The sequence below is a fragment of the Ipomoea triloba genome, chromosome 3 (assembly GCF_003576645.1).
Source record: "Ipomoea triloba cultivar NCNSP0323 chromosome 3, ASM357664v1".
Lineage (NCBI taxonomy): Eukaryota > Viridiplantae > Streptophyta > Magnoliopsida > Solanales > Convolvulaceae > Ipomoea > Ipomoea triloba.
In genome coordinates this window covers 22,359,305-22,378,172 of record NC_044918.1, presented here as the reverse complement: position 1 = coordinate 22,378,172, position 18,868 = coordinate 22,359,305, and the positions used below count along the sequence as shown (strand labels likewise).

At 38.5% G+C, this 18,868-nt stretch overlaps 2 protein-coding genes across 2 annotated transcripts; one reads left to right on the top strand and one right to left on the bottom strand.

The window, feature by feature from the left end:
* The first annotated feature begins 1,501 nt into the window (after positions 1-1,501).
* On the top strand, positions 1,502-7,064 carry LOC116013261 (dipeptidyl aminopeptidase 4). Its single transcript, XM_031252928.1, has 6 exons — positions 1,502-1,707; positions 2,122-2,612; positions 3,196-3,387; positions 3,635-3,664; positions 4,103-5,212; positions 6,282-7,064. Exons 2-6 carry the CDS (start codon positions 2,172-2,174, stop codon positions 6,831-6,833), a joined length of 2,325 nt encoding a protein of 774 aa, XP_031108788.1. The 5' UTR covers positions 1,502-1,707; positions 2,122-2,171; the 3' UTR covers positions 6,834-7,064.
* Positions 7,065-8,917: 1,853 nt separating this feature from the next.
* On the bottom strand, positions 8,918-13,638 carry LOC116012775 (probable pectinesterase/pectinesterase inhibitor 34). The gene is made up of 3 exons (XM_031252432.1): positions 12,612-13,638; positions 11,491-11,627; positions 8,918-10,095 (listed from the first exon to the last, which is right to left on the bottom strand). The coding sequence occupies exons 1-3, from the start codon at positions 13,517-13,519 to the stop codon at positions 9,398-9,400; spliced, it is 1,743 nt and encodes a 580-aa protein (XP_031108292.1). The 5' UTR covers positions 13,520-13,638; the 3' UTR covers positions 8,918-9,397.
* Positions 13,639-18,868: the final 5,230 nt, after the last annotated feature.

Here is an 18,868-nt window from a genome sequence, read left to right as displayed (position 1 = left end):
ATGATGGATAAATACTAACCGGGTCTACCACGGGTCAGCCCCGGAGCGGTAATAGGAGGCCAACCCGGGCCCACACGACTGGGCCGTATTGGGCCCAAGTTGACCCATCGGGGTCGACTTGGCCGACCCCGGCCCATGACTTGACCCCTCGGGGTCCCGGCTTGACGCGGTCTTAGGCCGTTAGAGTGGTTCTCTCCGAGCGGTTGGGCCTAGGAATTAGTATAAAAACATGCAACATTGTCCTATTGAGACATCTTCATCATACTTTGTCCTAACGACATTCTTGTCCTATTATTACACAATCTTGTAATAACTTTATCCTTTATTCAATATATAAAATACCTCCGAGGTACACTTTGATCCGTTACTTGTCATACCCCTATAATCTTATCGGGTTTATTGATTCGGGCTACCCGGGTTAATTAAATCCATCAGTAATGTTCTAAAACCTGTCAACCAAACAATAACAATGACTTTGATACTCATTCCTAATATCTAAACCTGTCAACCAAACACAGTCTTAGTTCCTTCAACTGGCGCAGTTTTACTAAGGGCTTCTCAGTTCTAAGTAGGCTAATCAGAATTTTAGTCCAATTTAATGGAAACAACCAAAACAGATTACCATTAAGCAGCACAATAAATAAAACAATAGCAGATCACTTTATTTGAAGCATCTGTCTTCTCAATCATGCTGTCTTTTGCTTCACCTACTGGATAAATAAATAAATAAATTGATCAAAATCTCAGCCTTAGTTGGAGCTTCAATTTAATGATAATCTTGTCTTTGGTGCCTATAATCTACAATCAGATTGTGAGGGACAAACCTACAATCAGAATCTTTAGGTTTCTCTTTTGTTCATTATTCTCTTCTGCTTGCTTATTCTCATTATTCTGTTCAACAGAGGAATCAACTAAAACTCTAGTTCCATTAACTTCATGATTACAAGGATCTATATCTCACAAATCCACTACAAAATGGGCCATTTATAAGTGATAAACCATGCTTCTTTGTATGCAGTTGTGCATTTATAAATTAAAATACATTATGTTGGAATTGAAACTTGTGTAGTTCTGAATCAGAGATTATTTAAGCTTTACAGCAATCCTAAAGTGATAGAAGTCAATTGTCATCCTTTGCTAAACATAAACAGTTCGTAAAATGATTTTTCAAAAATCTAGTTTTAAAGTTTTCAAATACACCCTTAAGAATCAGATCATCAATTATTCTGATCGAGGAATTATACTAAGCTTTGAAATTAAATTTTTGGTTTACGAGGAATAGATTTTCATTAAAAAGTAGTGTTTGGTAGGGGAATAAAAGAAAAAATCATTCCACCAACAGATTGATTTGACTTCGCCCAGAATTGATCAGTCCCCAACAACGGCAGCATAGCAATCATGCTGTACAATAATTCACTCCACGCACGAACGGTTCTTGCGTAACCCCACGCGCTTTGCCGTCTTAGAAAATGTACAAAATATTCCACAGTATTTGTCCTTTTTTGTTTTTCTTCAGTTCACGTGAGAGGTTGCTTCGTTGCTATTTTCTACTCTTAAGTTTCATTTTCTTGGAAAGTTGAAGAAAAGAGCAACCCGGCCTTGATTCTCTGATTCCGATTTCTTTCTTAATCTGAAGAAAAGAGCAAAAGGGAATCGGAATCCTTGTTCTTTTCTTGCCGATCAATCCAAACTCTCTGTCTAGTTAAGGTCAGATTTCAAGTCTAATTACTGATTTCTATTAATTATCTTCGACATTCATTTATCGTTGATTATTTTATCACCGTGGGCTGTGTTTTGGATCATCCCTGCTGTTGATAATCTGGGATTTTCTTAGTATTAACTTCTCTAATCCTTGAATTCGGCGGGTTTCTTTTCCTGGGAATTTTCAGACAAAATTCTAAATTCAGAAACAAGATAAAGATGAGAGGTTTAGGTTTGATTAGCTGTTGTTTTAAGGGGAAATAAAGAGGAAATGGATGGAAAGTTATGTTTTTTTGTAAATAATCTGGGATTTGGTTTTGTAATTTGAATTTCAAGAAGGACCTGAGCATTTTATTCATTACTGTGGCTTGGAGAGTTTGTGTTTGTGTTGGAATTGATACAAATTTTTGTTGTTTGCAGATTAATTGGTTTTCACAGTTCAATGCGCACTCCTGGTAATTTAGTTTGTAATGCAATCTACAGATGCTAATAGCAAGAAGAGTTTGAAACGTTCAAGATCATCTTCTTGTGAAATGCCGCTTACTGATACTAATATTGTTAAGCCTCTAGAGGATTGCCTCCTGTTTCCTGTTGAGGAGATAGTGCAGTACCCATTGCCTGGTTATGGAGCGCCAACTTCAATTAGTTTCAGTCCTGATGATAGCCTAGTGACGTATTTGTTTAGTCCCAATCAAACTTTGAATAGGAAGGTTTATGTATTTGATCTCAAGAACGGTAAGCAGGAATTACTATTCAGTCCTCCTGATGGTGGTCTTGATGAGAATAATCTATCAGCGGAAGAGAAATTGAGAAGGGAGAGGTCACGGGAGCGTGGGTTGGGTGTAACCCGATACGAATGGGTGAAGACAAGCTCAATAAGGAAGACCGTTATGGTGCCATTACCTGCTGGGGTTTGTTCACATCCCTTCTGTTTGATAATAGTTTTCAGCATTGGTTTAAGATAAACTTTGATACTTAATATCTGATGTTCTAAACTTACATTTACTTAGAGCTAGCTACAAATACATTTCTATATGCATTCCAACTTGAACTTTTAGTGTGCTTGTAGGTTTGAACGGTGCTTATTTTTTATGTAGTATGCCAACTAAAGTTTAAAATTTGGTCATTATTCTTAATATAAAGTTATGTAGTATGCCAACTAAGTAAATTCTTTTTTTTTCCTCCCTGCTGCAAAGAAAATGTTGAAACCTCTGTTACTGTTTTGTTGATGAACTCAATGATGGAGAAGCAGGGATTTACCAAGTAAAATAATCTGAGCATAGCTGGACCATCACATAACTGTTTGTGCTTGCTGGGTTTAATCATGACTCAATAAGTATAGTTAAAGGGAAATTCTCATCAGATTTTTTAAATCCAAAACTAAATCTTTTCTGGCATTTTTATAAAAACTCCTATGCGGTGTAACTTTTAGAGCTCCAGAGTATATATTTTGTGATCATCAGTTCAGTTGATGATTGCTTTATATGTGAACAGATATACTTCCAGGATCTTCATGGAGAACCAGAACTTAAGATACCAAGTGCCTCGTCCTCACCAATTATAGATCCACATATTTCACCAGATGGAACCAAGCTTGCATATGTGAAAGACAATGAGCTCAATGTGTTTGACCTCATCCACAATAAGTCCAAGCAATTAACATCCGGTGCCAATGGAAACATCATTGTAAGGGTTCATTTACGTTGTTGGATCAGATTTTATCTCCCTTTTATCTAATTCTACCTGCACCCTACATTCAAGAAACTTTAAAAGAGCTTCACTAGTAATTCTTGTTCAGGTATTGTAAGTAGAATTGTTAATCATGTTTCTCTGTATTTCTTTTAGACCGCTGTGATGGTTAAGATGTCTATTGCTTCCCTTTCTAGAGTTTTTGAGTATGGTACTAAAATTGTGTTTTTCTTTCCTTCTTCAGGTACATGCTCTTGCTGAGTATATAGCCCAGGTGAGATTAAAATTTCATTTCCAATTACTTTTAGGTCAGGTGCTTCTAAAGAGTGTAAAATGTGTATGCTATGTCCTTTACGTGATACCATACATCCCTTGATTTTTTATTTTTTATTTTTAAATTTCTTTTCAATTATTAGAAAGGTGGAACAAAATACTTGTTACAAAGAACAGAATTTTGCTTATTGAACTTTTATATCGATTTCCCTTAATAATTTTTACATCTTCAAAATCTGATTATTTTTCCACGCTCTTTTTATTTTTATTTTTATTTTTTTATTATAAATACTTTGGGGCAAAGAGTTGCCTTGATCTCTTTAATACATTAATATTTTTCAGTGTTAAAAAAAGTTCATTTCCAATTTCTAGCTGAAGGATATTCTGGTTGCTGCTTTATATGCTGGATTGAACTTATCCCCGTTTCTGCTTGATGTAGGAAGAAATGGACCGGAAGAATGGATACTGGTGGTCACTGGACAGCAAATTTGTAGCATTTACAAAGGTTGATTCATCTGATATACCTCTTTTCAGAATCATGCACCAAGGTAAAAGTTCCACGGGTCCAGAGGCACAGGAGGACCATGCTTACCCATTTGCTGGTGGGTCAAATGTAAAAGTTCACCTTGGGGTAGTGTCTTCGAATGGAGGTCCTGTAACTTGGATGGACCTTCTGTGTGGAGGAAAGTATGGTACAAATGATGCTGAGGAATATTTGGCGAGAGTGAATTGGATGCATGGAAATATTCTTACTGCTCAGATTTTGAATCGATCACATTCCAAACTAAAAATCCTGAAGTTTGACATTAAAACGGGTGAAAGAAAAGTGCTTATGGTTGAAGAAAATGACACCTGGATCAACCTGCATGATTGCTTCACACCTTTGGACAAAGGACTGAATAGATCTCCCGGGGAATTCATCTGGGCAAGTGAGAAAACCGGCTTCAGACATTTGTATCTGCATGATTCTAACGGAACATGCTTGGGCCCTTTAACTGAAGGTGATTGGATGGTTGAACAAGTTGTAGGTGTAAATGAAGCTGCTGGCCTTGTATATTTTATGGGTACTTTAGATAGTCCTTTGGAATCTCACCTTTACTGTGCTAAATTGTTCCCTGACATGAACAGCCCCTTACAGGCACCATTAAGATTGACACAGGGAAGGGGAAAACATGTGGTTGTGCTTGATCACCAGATGCAAAGATTTGTAGATATTCATGATTCCTTGGTTGCACCTCCTAAAATTTCATTATTCTCTTTGCATGACGGAAACTTCATAATGCATTTGCATGATCAACCGATTGTCATTCCAAGATTCAAAATGCTCCAGCTTGAACCTCCAGAGATAATTCAGATACAGGCAAAGGATGGGACTACTTTGTACGGGGCACTATATAAACCAGACGAAGCAAGGTTTGGACCTCCGCCATATAAAACCATGGTTCAAGTATATGGTGGCCCTAGTGTACAACTCATCGGTGATTCATGGACAAACACAGTTGATATGAGAGCTCAATTTCTGAGAAGCAAAGGCGTCTTAGTTTGGAAGGTTAGTGTTTCCCTGGTTCTTTTCTTATGTGATCAACTGGTATCTGGTCTACAAGCTTGTAGTATGAACTAGTTACTCTTTCCTGCATAGTTTCCCTATAAGCTTGGAAGTTTGTTATTTTGCAACTTTGTTAATACTGCAGCTAGTTCTTTTGGGCTGCTCTGTGCATCTGAGAACACAGTCCATGGACTGCTTAAACAGTGAACTGAGTTTGTGTTGGGCGGAGGCCGTAAGGGCCAAGTCCAGCACCATGTGGCTAGGGGGATTGTTGGGCGGCCAGCACCCTGGCTCTCGAAAATGTGTGGCGGCATAAAGAAATAAAGTTGCGTTTTCACTACTAGCTATAGCTTTTGGCGTAGTGGTAGACGCTTGATCCTAGCAAGTAGTATCAAAGCCAATTCACGGGTAAAGCCAATTCACGGGTTCAAGTCGCTGCTGCTGGGAGGGGGATTGTTGGGCGGAGGCCGGTAAGGGCCTAGTCCAGCACAATGTGGCTCTATAGCTTTTTGGCATAGTGGTAGACGCTTGATCCTAACAAGTAGTATCAAAGCCAATTCACGGGTTCAAGTTGCTGCTGTTGGGAGGGGGATTGTTGGGCGGAGGCCGGTAATGGCCTAGTCCAGCACAATGTGGCTCTATAGCTTTTTGGCATAGTGGTAGACGCTTGATCCTAACAAGTAGTATCAAAGCCAATTCACGGGTTCAAGTCGCTGCTGTTGGGAGGGGGATTGTTGGGCGGAGGCCGGTAACGGCCTAGTCCAGCACAATGTGGCTCTATAGCTTTTGGCATAGTGGTAGACGCTTGATCCTAACAAGTAGTATCAAAGCCAATTCACGGGTTCAAGTCGTTGCTGCTGGGAGGGGGATTGTTGGGCGGAGGCCAGTAAGGGCCTAGTCCAGCACAATGTGGCTCTATAGCTTTTGGTGTAGTGGTAAGCGCTTGATCCTAACAGTTTGCTATTGGATTAAACATGTGTCTAGTCACTTTGAAGGAGTAAATTCAGTTCTAGCAACGAAAAACATTAAAGAAGGGAAGAAATTCTTAACCTGTTTGTTTTCGTGGTTACAGATGGATAACAGAGGCACTGCTCGACGAGGACTCAAGTTTGAAGGTGCACTGAAGAACAACTGTGGCGGTGTTGATACCGAGGATCAAGCAACAGGAGCCGAGTGGCTTGTGAAGCATGGGATTGCGAAAGAAGGTCACATTGGACTGTACGGATGGAGCTATGGCGGATATCTATCGGCTATGACACTGGCAAGGTTTCCTGAGGTATTCAGATGTGCTGTTTCGGGTGCCCCAGTGACATCATGGGATGGATACGACACATTCTACACCGAAAAGTATATGGGTCTTCCTTGTGAGAACCAGTCAGGGTATACCGAGAGCTCGGTGATGCACCATGTCAGCAAGATAAAAGGGAAGCTTTTACTGGTGCACGGCATGATCGATGAAAACGTGCACTTTAGGCACACTGCAAGACTGATCAATGCGCTCGTGGCTACCGGGAAGGTTTACGAGTTGCTCATATTTCCCGATGAGCGGCACATGCCCCGGCGACACAGGGACCGTATCTACATGGAAGAGAGAATCTGGGATTTCATTGAGAGGAACTTGTGAATGAGTTTTTGAATTCCTTTAGATAATGTGTAATGTGTTGTTTGGCAGGGAACATTTTGGTGATCATATTCCAGCTTGTCAGGGCATTCTCTCTTCTCATTTCATGCTAGTGACAACAAGACTTCTTGTGATTGAGACAATCATTAATACTATCCTATCCTATCCTAGTAGTGTATTTAAATGACAATTACTTGTGCATCATTATTGAGTAGATTGAGCTTTTAATTTTCATTCTTAGATTACAGTGACGTTCTTAAAATTAGTCATTTTATTTAACGTCGTTCCATATTAATTTATTATTTTTTCTATTTAAAAAAAAAAGAAAATGGTCAATTAGGCCTTGAACTTTACACAATAAAATAAGAGTTAATACCACAAATGGTCCTCTGACTATTGAGGTAATACTCTTTTTAGTCCTTGACTTTCAATTCGACCGCAAATGGTCCCCTGACTTTCATTTTTGATCACAAATAGTCCTCCATTAAAATTTCTGTTAAATAGGTGTTAAATCTATGGGTATTATCGTCAAATTGATATATATAATGGTCATAAAATAAAAATGTTTATAACTTTTCACCAACAAGCATAATTGAAACAATTAACAAATATAAATACTCCTAAATAAAAAATAATGCACCTTATATCTTGTAATTATGCGTGCAAAATGAAGATTTAATATTAGAGCTATCTGATTTAATTTAACCAACAGATTAAAATTGAATTTTTTTTTTCAAAAACCTTGCTTCCATTATTTTCATGGTTGTTCATACATGGCCGACTAATATTTTTCACTCTTCATTAATCGATCAAACATTTTTTGGGACATAACTGAAGGCCGCCACCGTTGAATTAATATAATTAATCAATTACAAATTGCGGACATTAATCATGAATTTTTATTTAATTTGTTCATTTATGTAATTTGTCACGTCCATTTTATTTTTATATTTATTAACTTAATGTTTATTAATGTTTGAAATTAATTATGTTGTCATATAATTATAAAAAAGAAGTAATCATAATAATATTAATCAATTTGGCAATATTACCCCTAGATTTAACACCTATTTAACAGAAATTTTAACAGAGGACTATTTGTGGTCAAAAATAAAAGTCAGAGGACCATTTGTGGTCGAATTGAAAGTCGAGGACTAAAAGGAGTACTACCCCCAATAGTCAGAGGACTATTTGTGGTATTAACTCATAAAATAATTATACTACTGAACTTTGAAAAGGTACAATTAAATCATCAAACTCATTAAAATCGATCAAATAGATTTAATTTATCGGTAACCAACTCTATACTGCTAACCATCATATATAATTATCGTTGGGCACCTCCCAAATGCATTGCTAGTTGATTATATTGGATTGGTCGCCCTCTTCGAAGTAGCAACCAAAACTAGTTGCTATTTCCAAAAAAGGCAACAAAAATTGGGCGCCTTCTTCGGAGAGGTGACCAAAAGTGGAGATGGTCGCCATCTTCTGAAAAGGGAAGGCGATTGGAACATGGTCGCCTCTAGGTCGGAGAGGTGACTAGAAATGGTCACCTTCTCTAGGAGAAAATTAAAGCAATAAAAAACGGTCCCCTTCTCCGAAGAAGGTGACCAAAAGCGATTAGAAATGGTTACTTCTTCAAAGGTAAATTTATGACCATCAAAAAGTTATCGAAGTTAGCCAAATTTTTGTCGGAATGGTAGTGACCGGCTATTATAATCGGTTGACAGGCTTCTATTCATGAAAATAAAATTTTGGAGCGTTAATTGTATATTTTAAAAGTTCAGAGATTTAATTGTTATATTGTATAATATTTAAGAGCTTATTTAACATTTAAAAAATAAAAAAAAAACCCCTTAGATGTCAAATATCATGTTCTGGATTTGGTCAAAGTAGTTTAATGTTTTTGTCTTGTTTTGACCCACATACATAAAAAACGGATACTATCAGTCAATTATTTGTAAAATTTCCTCAACAGTCACAAATTATTGAATGCATTTATTATTCTATTCACACCTACCGACGGGACGGCAACAAGCTAAGCAAGGCCTACGCTAATTAATGATAATAATGTAGATTTCTGAAAATATTCAAAATAACATTTTTCATTTTAATAAATCTTTGCTTTACATACTCATACAAAATACATTGAGTTGAAGGGAAATAATACAAATTAAAAAATGTAACCAAATCACAATATCCTTGCGCGTACTTATGTCAATTCAGAAATTTGAACTCCCAGCACTGGCGTATACATAATCACTATATTATATTCTTACCTATGGTAATCCAAATACTGGCCTGGTAAATGAAATTGCATTAAAATTATATTATTTACTGGCCCATAGTAAATGAAGAAATAGGCTACCCACAATTTTCTTTGAATCCCAGGTCCTAAAGTCCCGTGCTTCGGCCTGATAGAAAATATGAGAGGAAGTAAATCACGGTAGATCAGAGCTACTCACAATTTTCCTCCATAGAAATTATGGATTTTGAGAAAATTAAAATTGGATCACCACTAGAAAGTGTATGTATACGTGTATGTATATATAGCTTAGTCGTGGTTATTAAGTGCTAAGACCAGCCAAGAAAGCCACTCCAGTTGAAGGCAACCACGAGGATCCAAAAATGAACTGCGCCACGGTGAACTTGCTAGCCTCGACGGGCAACGTGATGACCCGGTAGCCCGGCCAGCTGACCCGCCGAGCCAAGGCCGCCCCGGGGCCGGAGTTCATGTACTCGCCGTAGTAGAGCGTGTCGAGCGCGAAGGTAGCGTTCCACTCCAACCACCCCCGCGGGTGAACGTGGTCGCCGATGTACGACATCATGACGACCGTCCGCGAGTACATCTTCCAGGGTCGGCCGAGGTAGGTGGAGAAGTTGGCCTGGGAGGAGTCGAGGTCGGAGGTGGCCAGGATGCGGGACGCGTGGATGGAGATGCCGGTGTTTTGGTTCGGGTCCTTGCGGTTCTGCGCGGTGATGGTGTTCTTCTGCCCCGCCATGGGCTTCCGCGCGTAGATGGTGCAGTTCTGGAGCACCACCGCGGCGTTGCCGAAGATGAAGTCCACCGTGCCGTAGATTTCGCACTCGCGGTAGAACTGCCGCTGGGAGTGCACGTATAAGGTGTCTTGGTAGCCGATGATCTGGCAGCGGTAGATCACGGCGTGATCTGCGCCGATCCTAAGCGCCACCGCCTGGTGCTTCGCTGGTCCGGCCCAGTTTTCAAACGTTATGTCCTTTGCAATGAAACCCGCCCCAGTTGCAGCTGTAAGTCCACACCATACCAAAATCTTACTCCAACAATTCACAAAATATAATATAATATATATAACTAGAAAATATGGCTCCCTATTTGGAAGGATATAAACTATAGTAATTAGTGGCTGAGTTAATTACTGGTTTGGTCCCTCGGCAATTGAAATTTCACCGTTTTGGTCCTCAACAATTTTTCTTGCTCAATTAAATCTTCGACTTTGAAAAAATTAATCAATTTTGTCCTCCGTTTATTTTGGAGTTAAACAACCGTTAAATCGGGACTGGATTGATAATTTTGTTATAGTCAAGGGACCATTTCGATAATTAATTTTTGACTGAAATGGTCCCTTGACTATAATAAAATTACAAATTTGGTCACGATTTAACGGATATCAAACGGTAAAAATAAACGGAGGACCAAATTGATTAATTTTTTCAAAGTCGATGACTTATTTAGGCAAGAAAAATTGTCGAGGATCAAAGAGGTGAAATTCCAATAGTCGAGGGACCAAATCGGTAATTAACTCTTAGTGGCTCAACTAACATAGCAAATGTTAGTGCGCACAAAATATCTGTCTACTTTAAACATAATCCTCACTGTTGCGGCCAAATTTCGAAAATTAACTTCCTACTCCAAATGTTGCATACTGAACCAGTAAGTTAAGTCACTGCGGCCCCACTAATGGTGGGGGACATTGACTAAATTGGGCGGAAATGGACGGATGACTTTTCTAAAAGTTATTGGACAAAAAATGCATTTCAAGGGAAAATATTTATACTGTCTACACATTCAAAATTTTCCAAATTATAATGTGATGTATAGTATTGGCAATGACCCACCCACCTCTCATAATGTCTGCCAACAAATTGGTAAGCCAGTTAAGTGTTGCAATATGCATAGCTGTCCTCATTTTCTTATGTAACATTCAAAGGGTACACATAAATGTTCTAATGAAAATTGAATCTATAATTCTCTATACTTGACAATATTATGTCGGTCAGATAGATCTATCTTATTTCAAAAAATTATCTCTAAGCTTATTATTGAATTCACTCGTATTATAAATCATTGATACTTTAACGTAATCCATAAAAAAAATCTTTTAAATTTAGCGATCACATGCAAAACTGATGTGGAATAATATCCATAAACATTATGAATAGGGCCAATATAGTTGGGTAGTTAAGTAGTAATCAACTATCAAATCTTAGGGTGACAGGCCACGTGAGTGCACTATACTTTAACATGAATATGCATTCATGCATGCACGGGCCGCAGGGGTCAAGAGCCCATTATTTTCCGGCACAAATAATTAATGGATTTAGAAATTTAATTTCAACAGCATTAGAAAATAAAAAAGCAGAAAAATTCCAAAAAAAAAAAAAATAATTCTTTTTAATTTACCGAAAGCGGCGGTGTGGAATGTCGTCATGTTATCGGCAACGCTGCTTCCTCCCGCAATTACCGTTTTGCCCTTCCCGTCTCCGATCATCATCACATTTGTTTTTTTCCTCCCTATTTTCAGATTTTGCTCTACATACCTGCGTAAATAAATAAATAAATAAATAGTTAACACCCAAATATATTTAATCTCATTTCTGCCGACACATTTGGTTCCCATTTTACAAACACCTCCCCAATTTTCTTTGATTTCCCAGTTCTACCCTTCCTTAGTTAATACTTATTAGTGATGTGTAAATTACTCTACATTATTGTACCGTTTCGAAAAAAACGTTAAAAAATGGTTCACGTGAGGAATAGTCAGAGCTTCCAACCAATCGCATTATGGTAATTTATCGAATACCGAGAAATGACAGCAAAGTTACCATATAGTATAAAATTTTTCTACAAATAATAATTTTCTTAATGCATTCATGCTGTCTTTAAAAAAAAAAAAACAAAAGAATTTTGGTATCTTTTTTTTAAAAAAAATGAGAAATAAAATTATACTTGTATTATTTCCTGTGTAGGTAAGTTCATATATAATATAAAATATAAATTGTACTAAAACATAATTATTTTTCTTTATGGCTGGTGAGAAACCGTGACATATGATTCCATAAAGACTCTCATAAATAATTATTTAGGCTTCTTGGATTCTTATTCCATGATTAATTAAAACAAAAATTAGTAAATACTCCCCTGTCCATTTTAGATGTCCCCTTTATTATTTTTTAATTAAACCAACTATATATTCTTTATTTTTTAAATAATTTTTAAATTTAATTTTTTATTTAAAAGTAATTTTAACGTAGTTTCTAAATATATAAATTTTATATATTAAAAAAATTGAATTATAAATAATTTCAACCAAATTTAACTAATCTAATCAAATAAACAAAATGGGACGGAGTAACTAATAATTAGGGATTAAAAGGAGAATAAATAAATTCATGTAAAAGGATATGGATAGGAACGTCAATTCATAAAGCAAAGAAGGCATTAGAAGTTAGAAAGGCAGATAAAAAAGGGTAAAAGATCAAGGCTGCTTTTATCCAGCTCGAAAGAGGGAAAGGTGAACTTACTTTCCTGCCCTCACGTAAATAATGGTCCGGCGAGTACTGTGTTCCGGCACTTTCTTGATCGCCTCGGCGATAGTCTTCACCGTTCCGTTGCCGTCCTGTGACACGATTATGTCGGCTTGGATCGCCGGCGCCGGCAAGTCAAGCAATCTCCGTTCCTTCCGAGATAACCATTCCGGGAAATCTCCGTGCCCCAACAACCTACGGCGGCGGTTCTGAATCGGCACGCCGGCGAAGTCATCGTCGCCGTGGGCGGCAGCGAAAATGGCCAGACAGTTGCTGACCAGCTCCGATAAGTTCTTCAACCTCGCCGACATCTGGCTCTTCACGGGGCCGTTAGTTTCGAGCAGCCCCTCGGTACACGTGTCCTGGTTGGTGAGCGCGGCGCTGAGCCACGTGTGCACGTCCTGCGCCCTCCCTCCGCTTACGGAGGTCAGCGAGCGGGAGAGGAGCTCCACCGAGTCGTCGAGGAGCTCGAGGCAATCCTCGTAGGCCGACCTCTCGAGCGCGCTCATCGGGAGGGTGCTAAGGTCGGTCGCCATGTACAACGCCCGCCCGAACCGCTGGAGCGTCACGTTGACGGAAATGTGGACCAGGTCGGCGTCCGACGCCGCCAGCGCGCCCGGGAAATCCCGGAGCTCGTTCACACACACGCTCGGGTACCGCGTCCTGCTACACGTCCGGGCAATAGCCTGAGTAGGCCTCGCCGTGATCCTATCCCCTTCCCCCTTCCCCCTCACCCCCACCAAAACCGCCACCGAAGCCGCGGAGGCAACGATCAGAACCGCTGCAAACATTAGCAGAGCCTTCACCTTCTTCCCCTTCCCGCACCTCGCCCCGTCCGGCAACATCTCCCGGCGCGACGCCGAACCGCCCCGCTCCACCGACGACCCGAGCCTCCCATACTCCATTAAAATGCCGTTAGAGGATCGGAGAAATTAAGGTTATTTTTACTGAAGTTATTAAGGTGAAATGAAATGAAATGATTCGAGTATAGAGAGGAAGGAAGGAAGTGCGGGGAGAGTGTGTATCATGTGTTGTGTATATATAATGGCGGTGGCAGAGTGAATAGGTGAGGTTGTTGCGAGGTCCATTTCTTAGCTGGCCTCTACTTGGAGTAACACCAAGCTAGTGGATCGTAGTTTCCACCTTTAGATTTTTTGTTTTTTAATCCCCCTTAGCTAATAGCTTTTCAGTTGGCTCATAATCACCATACTAGTGACGATGGACTACGCCATATAGTCCACAGCTAAACCTATACTACAGGCCACACCGAATGCCACCTAATCCCGCCTATTTCTCCCGACAGGATATTACATGATGTTTGATTGCAATGAGGGAATTAAGAGAGGAATAAATTGTAATTTCAATTCTTGTGAAAGAAATGTTGTGCAGAACAAAAAAATCAACTCTAGCACTCGGTGAATTGAGAAATTATTGGGCGGGGTTTATAAAAGTCAAGTTTAGCACTCAAATGGTTGCGGGATTGTTGGGCAGTGACCAGTAAAGGTCATGTCTTGTTTGGCCAGCAATAAGGAAATAAATTTGCATCTTTCGCTACTAATTATATATTTTGGCATAGTAATAAGCGCTTCCATTTACGGTTATTGCTTCTGTAAACATAGTAGCTAAATAATCCCAACGTGTGACATAGGGCAAATATTGTATAATTATTCGGCTTTTAGCAATTTTCTCCACCCCTATGTGTAAATAACCCAATATTGGTTCGCAGTCAATAACATCTTCACCATCGAGAGTAAGAATAAGTCGAAGAACACCATGCATTGATGGGTGGTGAGGACCCATATTGATTATCATGAGGTCTTTTATTGTAGCTGGTGCAGTCATAAATTTTTTACCGATTCGTTCTTCCATGTAATTCTTCGATCTTAACAAGTGGTATATATTGAAAGGGAATAAGTAGTATAAAGACGAAAATGTAGTCCGTGTAATTACAACTCCTATAAAAAGACCATCTAAGATTGTTAAGGAGGGCAATTTGATCCTCACACTCTAATCTTTTTTTCCATGGAATTGCAATTTTTAGGAGTTGAGGAATGTGAGATTTGTAATTCTTCAAATTTGAAGAGCTGTAATTTCATAAAATTATAATTCTTTCCATCAAACTCTGAAATTATTCACTTCTTAGAATTAACTTGTAAATAAATTACAATTCATATCTACCCAACATGCCATTAATTGCATTAAAGCTTAAGTTTTTAAGATGATCTAAAATGTATTTAAGCATTCAAATATATTGATCTTAGAAAATAATGAGTAGTTACAAATAAATATACATTTCGGCGAGGGAGACAAGCATGTGGGTACAGAAGTACACGGCTTGGGCTTAACACATGGGCAAGAAGTGAAGTTGTGAGCCTTCTTGCTTAGAAGAAAAAGTATTAGGTATGTTAATGATACTCTAGTTTTACTTTATCCATAGATTAATCGTTGTTGGTATTAAGCAGTTGTACAAGCTGCACACCTAACCATCAGCTAATTAAATGTTTAAGTTACGGATAGATCAGAGAGTACTTAAATATGCAGCTAAGGGAAGTGATGAGGATTGAGGACTATTTTGTTCCTGTAAAACAATTATTTAGGAACCAAGTGAAAGTAGTGTTCTGTTATTGAGGACTTCTCTATTTGTCTACAACGCGAAATCTCTCACCTCAAGAGTTCTTACACCTCGGACCCACAAGATTGTGAAGAGTAAGTCTCGATGATTCAGTGGCCCATTACATTAGGTGGGAGGATTAGTGTCTGATGCGTTCTTGCTCACAATCTGTCACTAGGAACAATATTGCAGAAGGTACTAGGCGCTAGTAGGGCGCCTAAGCCTGTTAGTAATCCGAGTATATCATGTTCACTTTTTCCCCTGAGAGCTAGGAGTTGTTAGACTATTATATCCCCCAAATTAGTCAACTTCATATGTTAGATGGTTAGCTGAGTACATGACTGGAGAAATATAGAAGAGGAGTAGTCGAGTAGGCAAAAAAACCACCCAGTCGAGTTGAGTGCCAACTCGGCCAAGTCAGGTGCTGACTCAGTCGAGTTAGGCGCTCGACTCAGCCGAGTTAGGCGCTCAACTCGTCTGAGTCGGTGCCTAGTCGGCTGGTTAGTTGGTCAGCTGACTAAAAGCCGCCTAGGGTTGAAATCGCTTCGGCCTAGGGCACCTAGCGCCTAGTTGGTGCTTAGGCAGCTTAAGCTAATTCGATTTTTACAACACTGCCTAAGAATCAACTAAACTACCTATGGGAGTTTTGGGGACTTTTCTTTTACAATATAAGAACAGAGGTTTAAGAAAAACATGCTAAGCTCTTCGATCACAACCATAATATTTTTTTATTGAATTGTTAGTTATAGAGTAATAATTAAGAGATGAGATGAAGTGCCCAATTATTTGAGTTGGCGTCATTGGAAGATGAGCAAGTTAAGTTTTTATGTGAGCACTTGGATAATGGGATTAGTTAAATGTAATGGATTACACACTTGAATTCATCCATTATGCATCATGATATGATTGCTTAAGATAAATGATATAGTTAATAATTAAGTGTTTCATAGTGTACGTGGAACTGGGACCAGGCTGAATCTCCTAGACGAAGATGGAAATCTTAATCTTAACTCAAACCTTATCCACATAATAATTGGAAGCTGGAATAATTCTGGGAAGAAGAATCCAAAGCGAAAGGAATTGAGAAAAACTTACACAATGGGCAATCTGCCAGTACTTGTACAATTGTTATACCATGGAATATGGTTCATATTGCATTATGAATTCTGATAAAAAAATTTTGTACCTTTAATATAATTAACATATTTTGTACCTACAATTAACAATTTTTATACATATAAATAATTACAAACACATAATATGATAGTTACAACTTACAAAAACAAAAATTTTCAGCTGTAAATACAAAATGTGTCAACTATTCGGTATCATTTTATTTCTTTGTCAACTTGTATTTGTATGTATGAATGAATAGTGGTGGCCACTCGCACTCGCGTACGTCACGGCACCAAACAGTGTGCTCAAGTTAAAGCAATGTACGTACTATTATATTGCCCCTTTCCCCTTGTTCCCCAGCGAATATGACCCAATGTAACAATGCCTTGGATCATCCAATGGATGCCCTCTAGCTACCATATTGAACTCTTGTCCACTTCTGCAACTCTCATCTTTTCAAGAAATTTGAGAAATTATATTATTGTACTACTTTTGTTGAATTGAATGTTTATGTTGAATGTTATGTATACTACATGTTTACCATTAAATTGTAATTCACACGTTCACGCAAAAAACTCAAGCATCAAGAAGAATACCTTATGTCATGAGTAGGTAAAGATTTAATTTGATATAAGGCAACCTTATGAACCGTTAAAATGCAGGGGACCACAGAAGTAATGTGTCAAATTATATAAATAAATGTTAGGATAAGCATTTAATTACCACTATGTCAAAAGCTATAACTTGTAACAAAGACGTAACTTTATTTCTGACAATGTGTTGGTCTGTTGGACTTGGCTTTCACCAACTTCCGCTGAATAATACCCTAACCACCAATTGTTGGACTTGACCCTTTACAAACCTCCATCCAACAATTCCCCCTCCCAACACTTACCAGTCTTAACTGTGTTCGAACTCGTTACCTGGCTCTAATACCACTTGTAATGTTAGGATCAAGAGCTTACAAGCCTTACTTGAGTTCAGCCCTACTCGATTCGAGACATGGTGTTGTGGCTTACCATGGAGGGATGTGGTTAAATGGTTAATGCCTACCTACTTATCACCAATTGGTTTTAAGAAGAATATGACAACTAGATAACCGAAGAACTCTGTGGTTAAATATGTTTGACTTACATGATAGGTGACCTAGCGTTGAGATCCAACAATTTGTATCAGAGCCAAGACCATAAGTTCGAATCGATGGTGAGGCAATTGTTGGGTACTGGGCTCAGCCATACTCGATTTGAGATGTGGTGCTGGCAACTAGATAACCAAAGAACTACGTGGTTAAGCGTATGCGAGGTAATTGTCGAGTACTGGGCCCAACCCCTGCTCGATTTGAGACATGGTGCTGACATCATTACCACTACGTCAAAAGTTATAACTCGTAACAGATACACAACTTTATTTTCTTATACCATCACATTTTCGAGAGACATGGTGTTGAACTTGATCCTTTACCGACCTCCACCAATCAATATCATTTCTTACTACAATCAGGTATCATTTTATTTCTTTGTTAACTACTTTATTTACTTTATTAAACATGTATAACTAATATCAAGGTTGAGTTTGTGGTGCCTCACACATGTTGAGAGAGGGAAATAGGTTCACTAACCATTTCACTAACCCATGTCAAGGGACCTCATGAGGCAGAACTGTTTTTTATTTTCCTCCTGAAAGTGTTGGTCACTTACTTGGCAGGCTTTTATGCCACAGGGTTTGAGTCCTCCGCATAGAATCAGGTTTGTATTGATGTATTTTTTTTTCCCTTAATTTTTTGTTTTATTCTTCTGATTTTCGATGTATTTTTGTATTTTGTATAACTAAATGATATAATTAATGAAGTGACCTAAGATATCAATCAAATATATTCGGTCATTCTTTTTTTTAGTGTAGGTCAGGGTTTCCACCGTCGAACACGGTGACTAATCCCCTGGCTAAATTATACGTATCTCTATTAGGTGAAACAGCTGGCCTGAAGATTTAAGGTTACTCCATACCAAATGAGTCCCTTCCACTCAACCACACCGTTATATATTCAGTCATTTTGAAACTTAAGTATCCTCAGCTTAGGTATAGTAGCATAAATGTTCTAACAGATTTAGAAATGCATGGTCTAGATTAAATATTGTACTAAACTACTAATTGTATGAAGTAGTTCTATCCTCGCTAATGACTTTGTGGTTTAGTGGCACCCGGTTGCACCCCATGTGGAAGGAGATGGGTTCGAGCCTCAGTGGATAATACTACATTGTAACAAAGTTAGTAGAACTGAGAAAGAAAAAAAAAAGTAGTTCTATCCTCTCTTCTTCAATATAGTAAGTCCAACTACTTTTCAACTTTAATTGTAAATCCAAAAGTGTCAATATTAATCATCTACCTAGTAGCTACTACTCTCCCTTGGGACAGATCGAGCTTGCTATGTTGTTTTGAAGAATCGTTATAAAGTGAAAAAACAAAAAGAAATGATTTATACTATATATGGTTGTTTAGCCAAGAAAGTCATAGTTTACTTAACATGGTG

Excerpts from the sequence above, each read along its gene's own strand:
- LOC116013261 (XM_031252928.1), top strand. The coding sequence starts at position 2,172 with ATGCAATCTACAGATGCTAATAGCAAGAAGAGTTTGAAACGTTCAAGA. Across the intron at positions 3,665-4,102 it reads TTGCTGAGTATATAGCCCAG|GAAGAAATGGACCGGAAGAA; the intron begins GTGAGATTAAAA and ends TGCTTGATGTAG. Across the intron at positions 5,213-6,281 it reads AAGGCGTCTTAGTTTGGAAG|ATGGATAACAGAGGCACTGC; the intron begins GTTAGTGTTTCC and ends TCGTGGTTACAG.
- LOC116012775 (XM_031252432.1), bottom strand. The coding sequence starts at position 13,519 with ATGGAGTATGGGAGGCTCGGGTCGTCGGTGGAGCGGGGCGGTTCGGCG. Across the intron at positions 11,628-12,611 it reads ATTTACGTGAGGGCAGGAAA|GTATGTAGAGCAAAATCTGA; the intron begins GTAAGTTCACCT and ends TTATTTACGCAG. Across the intron at positions 10,096-11,490 it reads ATTCCACACCGCCGCTTTCG|CTGCAACTGGGGCGGGTTTC; the intron begins GTAAATTAAAAA and ends GTGGACTTACAG.